Source organism: Aquarana catesbeiana, linkage group LG11 (assembly GCF_042186555.1).
Source record: "Aquarana catesbeiana isolate 2022-GZ linkage group LG11, ASM4218655v1, whole genome shotgun sequence".
In the NCBI taxonomy this organism is placed as follows: domain Eukaryota; kingdom Metazoa; phylum Chordata; class Amphibia; order Anura; family Ranidae; genus Aquarana; species Aquarana catesbeiana.
Window position 1 is genome coordinate 101,931,506 of NC_133334.1, and position 15,673 is coordinate 101,947,178.

Consider the following 15,673-nt stretch of genomic DNA (forward strand, 5'->3'; position numbering starts at 1 on the left):
CTGTTTGAAAACCAGCACAGCTGTGTGGCGATCTGCCCCCACGGCCGCATCATTCAGACACACCGCTCTGTGTATCTGAGTGAATTATAAGCCCATCCTTGGCTTTGCATCTTTAACAGCTGTTGGCTTATAGTTCTCAATGAGCAACCACGGAGCTGTGGAGTGCTGTGGTAGATCATTGAGTGTTCCTGTCAGGGAGTATCGGCTTACCCGTATGGGTAAGCCGATACACCGACAGTGTACATGAGACCTGCATGGAATCAGTGATCTGCTGATCGCTGGTGCAATGCTTTCCAGGCATCTGCAACAAAAAAAAATAAATGCACATTTTTTTTTATTGATGGGCACACTGGCAGCAATTGATGGGTACTGTAGCTGTGTATGATGGCACAGTGGTGGCAATTTATGGGCACAGTGGCTGCGTTTGATGGGCACAGTGGCTGCAATTGATGTTTTTTTTTTCAGTTTGTTTGTGCCCCCCCAAAAAAAAATTTTGAGCACCAGCCGTCACTGCTCCAATGTGGGCTGACGTACAGGCATGTTAACCTAGTGGGGATCAAATACGACCAAAAGAAAGCTCTATTTGCATGAAAAAATTATATAAAATTCATTTGGGTAAAGTATTGCATGGCTGCGCAATTGTCAGTAGTGCAGTTAGGCCCCTTTCACACGAGGTGGACTCCGCTGCCACGGAGTCCGCCTCGGTCCGCCGGCTCAGCGGGAGATCTCTCCATTATCTCCACTGAGCCGGCGGATGACAGGTCCCTCTCTGCTCACTGAGCGGGGAGGGGCTTGTCGAGCGCCGCTGCTGCCTATGCAGAGATCGGACGAAAATGGAAAACATGTCCGTTTTCATCAGATCTCACCCGATCTGATTCGCCAGCGACGGATCCGAATGACATCCGACCCGGCGGAGACATGCGGCGACATGTCTCCGACACGGCGGAGTCAGCGGAGACATGTCTCCGACATGTCTCCGCTGACATCCGTGGCTCCATAGGCTAGCATGGAGCGCCCTTTCAGGTCCACCGTCAAAACTGACAGGCGGACCTGAACGGTCCGACCGTGTGAAAGGGGCCTTAAATAGCAAAAAATGGTCTGGTCCTGAAGGGGGAAAATCTTCCAAAGGTCGTGGTTAATTTGATTTTTAAATGTCATTTTTTTAAATTGTTATTTTTTAAAATAACATTATCGAAGTGTTATTTTAACACGTGATAACAATTTCAAAAAAATGACATGTAAAAATCGACTTAATGTATGTATGGGAAAAAAAAAAAAAAAATATATATATATATATATATATATATATATATATATATATGTGTGTGTGTGTGTGTATATATATATATATATATATATATATATATATATATATATAAAAAATTATATATATAAATTATATATATATCATTTTTTTATGTACATCACATATACAATTCAGATCAATATGAACCCTGCCTGGCTTGTCAGCAAAAAAGTAAATATATATATATATATATATATATATATATATATATAAATTCACACTTACTTTTTTGCTGGCAGGGACGGGGATCACTCCGCCGTGCCTGTGGTCCCGGGGACTCCCTAGTCCCTGCAGTGCAGGCTGTGATGCAAAAAGATGCTTTTTCTTGCAGGACCAACCCAGGCCAGGCAGTGGTGACATGAGCAGTAGTAGTCACAACTACTGACACCAGTCACAACCAATGAGAGCACAATGATTAGGGTGTGCCTGGGCACACCCGGCACACCCGTGGGCACGCCTATGGTATATATCTATACATAGATTATATCTATCTCAATGTATAGATATATATATATATATCCAGGGCTTTTTTTCAGGGGGAACTTGGTGGAACTCAGTTCCACCACCTCTGTCCCAGACCCTTTGGTGCCTGCTCACCACAATCACTTGTAAACACAGAAGTCTGGTTTCTGTGTTTACAAGTGACAGCTCTGCACTTTGTGTGTAACCCCCCTGAACTCTGCACTCTGTATGTAATGCAATCCTGGTATTTAATGCACCTTTAAGACCCTTCTACTGTTTGTGAAATATGACCACACCCACTATTTGATGTGATTTGGTGGGTGTGTGTGGGGAGTGGTTTTGGGGGGTCGTGGTTGAGTTACAGCACCTATTGTTTGAGAAAAAAAGCCCCGTATATATCTATATATAGATATATCACATTGAAGGATGTGTAGTTCATGATTCATTTTGAGCTGCTCTTTTACCAAAGAACATGGTTCATTCTAAACTGTTATCAGGAAAATGTGAATTGTATATTTGCACTTGGTTTGACAAGTAAAAGAGTAATTCATATGAATTATGGACTACACATCCTTCACTTTGCTATAAGCTCTGCAGTGAGTGTGGAGCCTGCTTGATGTGGTGGTCTGTTCGTCCGATTCTGATTACAAGAAAAAAAAAAAAAATTATATATATATATTATATATATATATATATATATATATATATATATATATATATATATATATATATATATTCAAGTATGTATTCTTAACTCATAAAAGAACTTTCCTCAAAATCTCTGATGAGTTACATGACTGTAACTAATGTGCACTGCTCGTTCCAAACAAATGGAAGTGAGCGGGAAAAGGAACGGTTCGGGAGTTGAAGGAAGACATTACAAGTTGGCAAAAAAAATGGTAAGAAAGCATTTTCAGGAAAAATAGTTTATAGGGCCTGTATTAGATGTGTATGAAATATTTTTTTTTTGTTTCACTTTAAGCCACTTCTACAAGTTGCCACGTTATTACAAACTATTGTCACATTCATATCTCGCCACCATATGTGTGCGCCGCATATTGCATTAGGGTGTGCACCTCAAACATGTGTCTGTGTATATACAGTCAGGTCCATAAATATTGGGACATCAACACAATTATATATTTTTTGGCTCTATACACCACCACAATGGATTTGAAATGAAACGAACAAGATGTGCTTTAACTGCAGACTTTCAGCTTTAATTTGAGGGTATTTACATCCAAATCAGGTGAACGGTGTAGGAATTACAACAGTTTGTATATGTGCCTCCCACTTTTTAAGGGACCAAAAGTAATGGGACAGATTTACAATCATCCATCAAACTTTTACTTTTTAATACTTGATTGCAAATCCTTTGCAGTCAATTACAGCCTGAAGTCTGGAATGCATAGACATCACCAGACGCTGGGTTTCATCCCTGGTGATGCTCTGCCAGGCCTCTACTGCAACTGTATTCAGTTCCTGCTTGTTCTTGGGGCATTTTCCCATCAGTTTTGTCTTCAGCAAGTGAAATGCATGCTCAATCAGATTCAGGTCAGATGATTGACTGACTTGGCCATTGCATAACATTCCACTTCTTTCCCTTAACAACTTGCTTACTGAGCACTTAAACCCCTCTACTTCCCAGACCAATTTTCAGCTTTCAGCGCTGATGCATTTTGAATGACAATTGCGGGGTCATACAACAGTGTACCTAAATGAAATTTTTATCATTTTTTCCCCACAAATAGAGCTTTCTTTTGGTGGTATTTAATCACAGCTGGGATTTTTATTTTTTGCTAAATAAATAAAAAAAGATGGAAAATTTTGGAAAAAAAAATTATGTTTCATAGTTTGTTATAAAATTTTGCAAACATGTAATTTTTCTCCTTCATTGATATGCGCTGATGAGGTGGCACTGGTGGGCACTGATAGGCTGCACTGATGGGCACGGATAGGCACAGTTAAGGTGGCACTGATGGCCACTGATGGGCGGCACTGATGGGTGGCACGGATGGGTGGCACGGATGGGTGGCACTGATGGGCACTAATAGGTACCACTGATAGGTGGCCACTGATGGGCGGCACTGATGGGCAGCACTGATGGGCACTGGTAGGTGACACTGATGGGCACTGATAGGTGGCACTGATGTGCAGCACTGTTGAGGCACTGATGGGTGGCACTGTGGGCACTGATGGGTGGCACTATGGGCACTGATGGGTGGCGCTGGTGGGCACTGGTAGGCAGCACTGCTGCCTATTGGTAGGTGGCACTGGTAGGGGCACAGGTGGGCACTGAGGACCTTTAGCAGCTTACCCTGATTGGGACTGATGTCCCTCTCATGGCCGCCGGTGATCGGCTTTTTTTTCCTCCTCACGCTGTCAGCGCGAGGAAAAAAATAGCCGATTACCGGCTCTGTTGACATCACATGATCAGCTGTCATTGGCTGACAGCTGATCATGTGGTGAGGCGTCGGGATCGATCCCTTACTCCGATCTGTGATCAGGCGAGTCTCATAGACTCGCTGATCACGGAGCATGCCACGCACACCCTGCAGGGGGCGCGCAGGCTGTTCGTGCACGGGACGACGTCAATGGACGTCGTCCCGGCAAAGCAGGTCCACGCTGTAGCCGTCATTCGGCTATAGCGCGGATCTCAGGTGGTTAAAAAACTCTTTGGTTGCTTTCGCAGTATGCTTCGGGTCATTGTCCATCTGCACTGTGAAGCGCCATCCAATGAGTTCTGAAGCATTTTGCTGAATACGAGCAGATAATATTGCCCGAAACACTTCAGAATTCATCCTGCTGCTTTTGTCAGCAGTCACATCATCAATAAATACAAGAGAACCAGTTCCATTGGCAGCCATACATGCCCACGCCATGACACTACCACCACCATGCTTCACTGATGAGGTGGTATGCTTTGGATCATGAGCAGTTCCTTTCCTTCTCCATACTCTTCTCTTCCCATCACTCTGGCACAAGTTGATCTTGGTCTCATCTGTGAATAGGATGTTGTTCCAGAACTGTGAAGGTTTTTTTAGATGTTGTTTGGCAAACTCTAATCTGGCCTTCCTGGTTTTGAGGCTCACCAATGGTTTACATCTTGTGATGAACCCTCTGTATTCACTCTGGTGAATTCTTCTCTTGATTGTTGACTTTGACACACATACACCTACCTCCTGGAGAGTGTTCTTGATCTGGCCAACTGTTGTGAAGAGTGTTTTCTTCACCAGGGAAAGAATTCTTCGGTCATCCACCACGTGCAGATAAGCATAAATACTCGCAAAATGAGTGCAGCAATGTTCAGCCAGGAATACTGATGTTCAGATATCAGTATTGTGTGTAGGAACGCTAAAGATAGCCATCAGATTAGTATTGGTTAATCTGATGTGCTGCTGTGCCCCAGCATTAAAAAAAAAAAACATAGCTGCCCCTAACCAATTGTTTTTCAGGGTGACGTGAACATGTGTGTTGTATTTTTTCTTTAGCAAAACAAAATATAACTTTCTGAAGATAGACTGGTGCTGGATATATCTGCAACCTGAACATCCCCACAATCATAAACATGTATGTTCAGGTGATCTAAGCACGCAAATCTAAGTAAAGATTTTTCAACAAAGATCTCTTGGGGGATGGATTGGCTCATGCCTATAACTTTCTATCTATGACAACTTAAAGGCTACTCTTTGACCTATTGTTTTATTTCCTTTAGTCCACTTAAATACAACTAAAACAATTCTGATGATTTCTAAAGGACTATGACTAAAATTGAATTGAAATGTGATGTCAAAATTAACACTGCATCTTACCAAGAGTGACAATTCTTATCACTGGGCACTTTATCCCCATTCTCATAGTGGGTATTGTTAATGTAACAACCACAATGTTCTGGCGGCACGCAAATCCTCTTTGACTCATCAAAAATAGGTTTGTCTTCAGGGCATGTTGGATAGCAGCCTAAAAAAATGTAAAAATATCATATTAGTTATATGTAACATGTTGGTTACTGCCTAGCTCACATTGACTGAATGTCATTAGACATTGGCCGGTTCAATAAAAACTGGCTGACGTTCAGCCCGTGTATATGTGAGCAGTTTGGCCAGCTTCTGTCGGATGAGCATGCTGGGAAAACCAGCAGCTGACCGGCTCCCAATCAGTGCTCTTAGGCAATGGCAGAGAGCACTGACCAGAGTGTTCTGGCGCGGGGGCATCCGCATCCAACAGCTCAGTGGGGGAGATCGCTGTACTAACGTCAGATCATTAGTACAGCAGCTCCAACTAGAGCTGTCAGGTTTTTTTTTCATTCAACCCAGCAGGTATTGGTGTGCATCAGGCTTAAAGGAGAAGTACAGCCAAAGCTCATTTAGCTCTACTTCTCCTGTGGATCACAGGAGTGGAATTTGTTTTGCGCTCCTGTGACCCATTTTCAACAGAGAGCGGACTGATGTCCGTTCTCTGCTGATGTCACAGAAGTCGGTCCAGTCGCTGCGACTTTCCAACAATGGAAGTCGAGATCCGCCAGGTGCCTGGGCCGACACGCGACTTAGCCTCTCAGCAAGCCACTGAGAGGCTGAGCCAGTCGCCCCCACCCCCTCAACGGCCCAGTGCTCCAGTGAGTGAGGAGGGGGCAGAGCAGAGAGCTGTCAGAACGGAGCAATTGGCAGTGTTCGATTGCTCAGTGTAGAGGCGCCGGGGGACAGATGCAGCATTGCATTGATGCTGCATCCACCTAGGTAAGTATGAATATGGAAAAAAAAAAACATTACTTCTATTTTAAGTCTCAGAAAATAACCAATTACAATTTAGAGTGACCCATGCTGTTCCTCTTGCTATTCTATCTAACAGTGCACAGAGGCTACTGTAAAATCTTCATTGCTTATATTCCCACATCACAGCTCCCTAGCAAAAACTGATGCATTGGTCACTTTAAAAATGTGTAACTCAGAGATAGTGATTCATTTTTGTAAGGAGCAGAATATAGACTCCATTAAAGGAAACCTTTATTCAAGAGATATCAGTGCTGACTTTATTTGAAAAGGCTAGTTGCCCGGATCTTGGGCTTTAATAGTTTAAAACACTGGGTCAAGCAACTCTTAATCTGCATATTTGGAGGCAGTGATTTATAAAGCCATTTATAAACCATGACAGCCAGGGAACTAGTATTTTTTAGGATAAACCAGCAATGGCAGTCTCCTTACATTGTCATTACAAGTTTTCCTCAATGTTTTGTCCAAATCTTGTAAGCAGAAACATTTTGAAACATAGTTGCAAAAACTCTTTAAAAAAATGTTGGTAATCTGTTATTTATGTCTTGTTAAATACAACATTAATATTGTGAAAACCAAAATTTCTGTATTTACACAGCGAGCATGTAAAAGTATATTTAACTATGTAATAACCTGACATTGTGTATTTTTTTTATCTGTATAGAGTTCAACTTTAAGCTCCTCTACTATAGCCTTGGTAAATATGTCATGGAAATTGCTATATAATATGATAGTTCTGAGAGACTCACCTTCCAGGTAGGTAACGGTGACATTAGTATAGACATTGTTGATGGAACGACAGGTCTTTATGTTGTGGTAGCCACAAGGGTGATAATGCCACTGACATTCATCTTCAGGGTTGTATTGGTCACAAAATATGACTAAAGGGAAAACAATTACATTATATGGGTGAAACGCAGTTATAATAGTTTATAATAGTTTATAATGATATACAGTTTTGATATTAGTATTTGAGTTTGTATTGTGTATGTTGTTTAATAGTATCAAACATCCATTAAGGCTTTAGGATTTCAAATTACTGGCAGTTAAAGATCTTGTAGGAGGGATAAATCAAATTCTGCAGTATGTTTCAATGATATCAGTTTCAAAAGTCCCACTTTCAAAAGATACCACAGTATTTGTAAATATATACTATAATAACTATAGTTTGCAGAGCATGGATGGTCTTTCAAGTCATACAAACTTTACTCTAAATGAGAAGTTATGCTTTTCCTTATCCAGACACCCCCCCAATCCAGACACATCACCGGTCCCAGGGGGCTGCATGTCCACTCACAAACCGCAGAATGACTGTGCAGCCACAAAAACCGGCTTACCACGGTAAACATGCTGACACTAAGGACTCGAAGACCAGTGAAGAACTGGCTGGGTGAGGGCAGTGCTGGATCCCTGGACAGGCAAGTGTCCTTTTATTAAAAGTCAGCAACTACAGTATTTGTAGCTGCTAATTTTTTTTTTTTTTTTAGTGACTGAAGTTCCTCTTTAAGTTGTAGTGTGAACAAATGCTAAGCTTGGAAAGAAAATTTTAAATATATACCTCTCCCACTACATGTGCTGCTGGTTGCTGCTTCATTAATGAGAAATCCTCCACTGATGTCTGTGCAGAAGCCAACACTTCCAGGAGTGTTGATTCCCTGTGTTCCCTTTTGTGTTTAATGGTTTTCCACTGACCTTCACATGAATACAGGTCACAATATTTATGTAGGGGTAAGTAAAAGGAACCATTGAGCTCAGTGGGGAGACACAAAAGACTCACAGTTCTGGAAGTGTCAGTTTCTGCACAAATTTCAGTGAGGGATTTCTCACCAATGAAGCAGCATTCAGCAGCACGGGCAGTGAGTGAGCCTAGTCCTTTAACAGGCTGGTGTCTTAAAGTCAACTTGTGGCCAGGCTATTGGCCTCCAAGTTTTTTTACATATCTTTAAAATTGAATTATATATATATATATATATATATATATATATATATATATATATTTCAATCAAACACCGCTGATTGCTCAGTTCTCAGGTGACTGTCAGTTAACACTGTCTGCTCTGTGAACCCAACCCCTCCCCCTGAGCTCATGGGCTGTGGACAGGCAGGAGCAACTGGCTCAAACTCTCAGCAGCTCATTGAGAGACTGAGCCAGGTGCCAGTCCAGGCTTCTGGGTAGATCCCAACCATATAGTCGCAATCTTTCCCCAGAAAAAACCTTCTGTGTGTAGCAGACCCCAAGCACCCCCCAATTACCTACCTGAGCTCCTTCTCTTTCCAGCGATGTCCACGATCCCCTCAGCCATCTAGTACACTCCTCCTGATTGGCTGAGACAGAGCAGCAGCGCTATTGGCTCCTGCGGCCGTCAGCTAATCAGGGGATAGAGGGGGTGGGGCCAGGTCGGCGGGCTCCGTGTCTGAATGGATACATGGAGCTCTGACTCGGCTTGGGTGACCCCTGTAGCAAGCTGCTGGTTGGGGGGCACTCAAAGGAGGGAGGGACTAGGAGCAGCAAAGAGGGACCCGAGAAGAGGAGGGTCCAGGCTGCTCTGTGCAAAACCAACTGCACAGAGGAGGTAAGTATGACATGTTTGTTATTTTTTATTTTTTTTAAATGAGCATTTACAATCACTTTAAGGCTAGCATTTGTTTTGGTGGAGATGATGAAAATTTAAATTTAATTTCAAATAATTGATCAAATCTACAATTTCATGAACGTACAGTTGTATTTTCATTTGTAGTAGTCTCTGATTGTTAACTCATTAGCATCAGCCATATTCATATATGTGAAAGCCTGAAACAAAGCATTATTCCATGCTGCCACATATACAGTATGCATGCCTGTTTTGTGCAGGGAACAGGAACAATTGTGTTCTCCTAGCACTATGACTGTGCTGTCACCAACAGTTTCTGGTCACATAGCAAAGATCAGGAGCCAGTAGGACAGTTTTCCAATCATGTGATTACTGTGACAGCCAATCACAGTAAACACATAACCAGGAAGCCCATGTAACACCTTCTGCCTTATGAACTCTTTGAGGACCGGCAATAAGGCTTCTAATCAAGTAGCAATATAATCTCTGCTTTACATAAAATGTTACTAAAAATAATAATTAAAAGAATTTCTGAGCATATTATTATTATTATTACTACAACTACTACTATTATTATGGTTATTATTATTAAGTCACCCCCTTCATTTCGACAATGCTATGTTTTGTATGTTAATTTGAGGTCACCTTGCCTCCTGAAATTTACAATAAATCCAAATTGTGACAAAACTTTTTTTTAGTTTTGAGTAGAAAATTGAAAAGTTAGAACCTCTGTGAGGTTTTTATTGTTGACTGTAACCTCATGGGGAAAATTTCAATGTAGTTGCCAAGACAGCAAGAAAGGCGAATCGCTCCAACAGAAATACATAGCACAATTATGGCGACTGTTCTCAGCAGGCTGGGGAAGGGTTAGAAGAACTATAGGTTAATATTACCGTCTGTGCCCCATTTAATTTCACTCACTTCCGGTGTGTTTACCAGTTCAAGAAATTAGAGAAAATCTCCCTAACTGGCACAGAGATAGCAATAAAAACCTTATAGATGTTATAACATCTCTCCAAAGAGGGAAAGGAGGTTGAAAGTTAATGTTCCGCCCCTGATCTCTGTAATACTTTACTCACAGCATATGTCTTCTGTTCTCCAATGGACACAGGCTTCAGCTTTGGTGCATTCCTGACCATAGGCAGCTACTGCAGAGCAGAAACATTCACAGTCTCCACCGCTGTCACAGGAGCAAGCGTCAGTCACACAGGCCTCGTAGAATGGTTTTGGATCCACCTATCACAACATTAACAATTGTCAGATGACTTTAATGTGTATAGCATTTAACATCCTAATTTCAACCTAAAGCATGCTCTAAACTTTAGTATTATTATTTATTGCAATTAAAAACATCTCCAGCAAAAATGTGTCTTCACTTTTGGATAGAGTGGGGAAGGGTTAAAACCTTTGCCAGTTTTAATGCTTTCTGTTGTCCCATTAAGCTGATTTTCCCAAGGAGGAGATTTACTAATGTATGTGCACACAGAATCTGGTGCATCTGTGTATAGTAACCAATGTGTGCCCCATTTTTAGCAAGTCTCCCCCAAAGTGACTCTAGGGCAGAAATTAAGGGGGATTTAAAAAAGACACACATTGCAATAAAAGCACTCTACTTTTCAGTATAATGGAGAAAAACTAGAAATCCCATTATTGTTTTATTGCTCTCTGTGTCTCTGTTTAAGATTTACCCTAACCCTCTGTCCCAGTGACAACACTGCAACTGAGACAGGAAGTGAGAGAAGGAGTCCTCAGACATCAATAAAACATGAGATAGCTTCTTACCATTCCTTACTCTAGCCAAAACTAAAAAAAAAAATGCCTGCAGTTGAACTCTAATAATTGGTATTACAAGTTCTCAATTTTCCTGGTATTATTTTCTGTAATCATACTCATCTTCTTACCTTGCTGTGACAGATTTTGAAGACATCACTTTTGATTAGTCCACACTGCTTCTCAGCCCAGGCCTTGCGATGTGGGGTCTTACTGCAGGGGTTGATCACCTCTGTTGCATCAGGACAGGTAGAGTCAATTTTCCAGCTGTTTCCAAATTCCAGCACATCATTGACTTGTAACAAGTGGCTGGTTGTAAAGTCATTTTGTGAATTGTCATCAAAGTTTCCACACAAGCCACACAATTTACCCTGTGGAAAAAAATAAATGTATTTATTATGAAAAAATGTTATGTGCTGTGTTTAAATGTAAAATCCACAATGTCAGAAACTCAGTTGGTTCTTTATTGATGGCTTTATTGATTGACATGTAATAGTACATTTGTTACAAATCTAGGCTCAAAAAATTACAAAATCCCTGTAACACAAAATGTATTTAATATTGATAAAGTCACTGATACAGCATCACCATTATTTTCCTTCACTTTCAGTGGGGACAGAAAGTATTCAGACCCCCTTAAATTTTTCACTCTTTGTTATATTGCAGCCATTTGCTAAAATCATTTAAGTTCAAGTTCATTTTTTTTCCTCATTAATGTACACACAGCACCCCATATTGACAGAAAAACACAGAATTGTTGACATTTTTGCAGATTTATTAAAAAAGAAAAACAGAAATATCACATGGTCCTAAGTATTCAGACCCTTTGCTCAGTATTTAGTAGAAGCACCCTTTTGATCTAATACAGCCATGAGTCTTTTTGGGAAAGATGCAACAAGTTTTTCACACCTGGATTTGGGGATCCTCTGCCATTCCTCCTTGTAGATCCTCTCCAGTTCTGTCAGGTTGCATGGTAAACATTGGTGGACAGCCATTTTTAGGTCTCTCCAGAGATGCTCAATTGGGTTTAAGTCAGGGCTCTGGCTAGGCCATTCAAGAACAGTCACTGAGTTGTTGTGAAGCCACTCCTTTGTTATTTTAGCTGTGTGCTTAGGGTCATTGTGTTGTTGGAAGGTAAACCTTCGGCCCACTCTGAGGTCCTGAGCACTCTAGAGAAGGTTTTCGTCCAGGATATCCCTGTACTTTGCCGCATTCATCTTTCCCTCGATTGCAACCAGTCATCCTGTCCCTGCAGCTGAAAAACACCCCCACAGCATGATGCTGCCACCACCATACTTCACTGTTGGGACTGTATTGGACAGGTGATGAGCAGTGCCTGGTTTTCTCCACACATACCGCTTAGAATTAAGGCCAAAAAGTTCTATCTTGGTCTCATCAAACCAAAGAATCTTATTTCTCACCATCTTGGAGTCCTTCAGGTGTTTTTTTAGCAAACTCCATGCGGGCTTTCATGTGTCTAGCACTGAGGAGAGGCTTCCGTTGGGCCACTCTGACATAAAGCCCCGACTGGTAGAGGGCTGCAGTGATAGTTGACTTTCTACAACTTTCTCCCATCTCCCAACTGCATCTCTGGAGCTCAGCCACAGTGATCTTTGGGTTCTTCTTTACCTCTCTTACCAAGGCTCTTCTCCCCCGATAGCTCAGTTTGGCCGGACGGCCAGCTCTAGGAAGGGTTCCAGTCGTCCCAAACGTCTTCCATTTAAGGATTATGGAGGCCACTGTGCTCTTAGGAACCTTAAGTGCAGCAGAAATGTTTTTGTAACCTTGGCCAGATCTGTGCCTTGCCACAATTCTGTCTCTGAGCTCTTCAGGCAGTTCCTTTGACCTCATGATTCTCATTTGCTCTGACATGCACTGTGAGCTGTAAGGTCTTACATAGACAGGTGTGTGGCTTTCCTAATCAAGTCCAATCAGTATAATCAAACACAGCTGGACTCAAATGAAGGTGTAGAACCATCTCAAGGATGATCGGAAGAAATAGACAGCACCTGAGTTAAATATATGAGTGTCACAGCAAAGGGTCTGAATACTTAGGACCATGTGATATTTCAGTTTTTCTTTTTTAATAAATCTGCAGATATGTCAACAATTCTGTGTTTTTCTGTCAATATGGGGTGCTGTGTGTACATTAATGAGGAAAAAAAATAACTTAAATGATTTTAGCAAATGGCTGCAATATAACAAAGAGTGAAACATTTAAGGGGGTCTGAATACTTTCTGTCCCCACTGTACATTATGCTTAAAAATGTGGCACTTTAGAAATATAAACACTTGAATAGTGGAAGAATGGAGTAAAGGTATGTTATGTCCCGTTACTGGTGATGTTTTGGGGAATGAAAACCAGTTTTCAGCTCTGTGATACTTTTAATGAAAATTACTCCGTCATGCAACTCTGTACCCAAATTAAATTTGCATTACTTTGTGAAATGTATGGAACTGTATATAGGTGGTACTTATTATTCCACTTTTTTACTACATAAAACATTTCCTTTTCTTCCTGTTTTAAAACATAGTAAATAAAAATGTCAGGAGAATAGGAAAACCCTGAAATGGGTACTTTTTGGAAAATAGATAACTTGAGGTAATCTGATTCTTTGTCATAATTTTTTGGAGCTGACAAAATATGATGATATTGAGGGATTACAAATGGAGCTTGGTAAGGGTGCAAGTGTTATATTTAATGTTCAGGTCATACACAGAAGTATCAGGAGGCGAAGGGTTTAATGTATAGGTCATATACAGCATATACAGTGGGGGGATGGAGATGTGAAGTGGCGAATGCACAAATGTGCAGGATAGTGAGTTGAAACAGAGAGCCCTTGCTGGCCCTGATTGCATGATTGGGTTGCAGTGCCATTAAATTGCATGTGTCCATTGACTGTGTGTCTTTTGCCTGTGGTCAGCTGTGTCCAATCACAGTGCAATCACAGGACTGTGCACATGCAGGTGCGACACAGAAATGGCAGTTCCTGGATGATGTACCGATATGTCCGCCAGAAACAACAGGGGAGCCAACCGGCCATATATGTACAATGGTCAGTCTGCAAGGGGGTACAGTATGTATACCAATTCACTAATATATTTTATACACTTTGCAGTACATCATATAACACCCACCCAGGATGGATAAGCTCATGGCTGTCATTTGACTATAAGTCATGCGGGAAGCAGTTAAAAATGGCAGTTGTTGATGACACATAGTGCAAATGAACATCATTCATTAACCACTTGCTTACTGGGCACTTAAACCCCCCTCCTGTCCAGACCAATTTTCAGCTTTTAGCGCTGTCACTCTTTGAATGACAATTGCGAGGTTATACAACACTGTACCCAAATTACATTTTTAATCTTTTTTCCCCCACAAATAGAGCTTTCTTTTGGTGGTATTTGATCACCTCTGCGGTTTTTATTTTTTGTTAAAAAAATTTAAAAAGTCTGAATTAAAAAAAAAAAAAAAATTTTTATATTTTGTTATAAAATTTTGCAAATAGGTAATTTTTCTCCTTCATTGATGTACGCTGATGAGGCGGCACTGATGGGCAGCGATAGGTGGCAGTGAAGGGCACTGATGGGTGGCAGTGATGGGCACTGATGGGTGGCAATAATGGGCCCTGATCGGCACTGGTTGGTCACACTGATAGGCAGCACTGCTAGGTGGCACTGATTGGCACCACTGGTGGGCATTGATAGGTGGCACTTGTGGGCATTGATAGGTGGCACTCATGGGCATTGATAGGTGGCACTGGTGAGCACTGTGGGCACTGGCAGGTGGCACTGGCAGGGGGTACTGGTTGGCACAGATGAGGCAGAATTGCCTCCTTCCTCTTTGGGACCAATGTCCCTTTCATATAAGCTGTCAGCGTGAGGAGAAAAAAAGAACAATTACCGAGCTTTTGTTTACATCATGTGATCAGCTGTCATTTTCACTTGCAAAGACATAAGTTTATATCAGTTTCACATCAGTTTACATCAGATTTGATGCGCATTTCAGTGAGTTTTTATGCGCGTAGATATCAGTTTTCATGTGTGCTCTGTTTACACCAATGTTGATGTCATGTCTGGTTTTTTCCCATGCAGAAAACTGCATACACCTTGTAGATTCCTGCACAGAAAAAATCTGCACGTGATACCAGTATTGTGGTGTGAACAGGACACATAGAGAACCATTGCTTTCTTTGTGCCCTTGCAGAACATGTGCATAAAAACTGACCTCTCTGTGCCTTGATGTGAACGAGGCCTTAGGGTTTGCATATATTTTAAAGCAGAACTAAACCCACCTATCCTTTTCAGCCAATGAGGCTGCCATCTTAACCTCTGCTTGATCTGCAACTGTCATGGTGCTGCACATGTGAACAGTTATGATATTTGATCTTTTGACAGTTTGGTTGACAGCACAAGCAAATGTGACAGTTAGCATTCCCAGTAGTGCCAGCGGGGAACCGAAGAAGAAGAGGTTTGGGGCTCCTCTGTGCAAAACCATTGCACAGTGCAGGTAAATATAAAATGTTTGTTATTTAAAAAGTATCCTTTGCAATAATTTTAACATTTAATACCGAATAAAATCTTACCTCGTATGCAGGTGACACCTTGATGAATATGGTGGTTTTTCTGTCCCAGATCAAAAGAATACCATTGTTTGCCTCAATGACCAGGTAAATACCAACTTCACGGGTCAGGTACCGCACGTGTTTTTCACCTTGGCCTTCAGTTTCCACTAAGTGTCTATCTGATAATTTTAATACTTTATCCTGAGA

General features: G+C 41.5%; 1 protein-coding gene across 1 annotated transcript in view; it reads right to left on the reverse strand.

Moving 5' to 3' along the window:
• LOC141111717 (uncharacterized) overlaps window positions 1-15,673 on the reverse strand; it is a 491,097-nt gene that overhangs the window by 330,048 nt on the left and 145,376 nt on the right. The window contains 5 exon segments of the mRNA XM_073603861.1: window positions 5,581-5,728; window positions 7,287-7,418; window positions 10,208-10,364; window positions 11,030-11,269; window positions 15,488-15,667. Coding sequence (XP_073459962.1) covers window positions 5,581-5,728; window positions 7,287-7,418; window positions 10,208-10,364; window positions 11,030-11,269; window positions 15,488-15,667 — 857 coding nt within the window.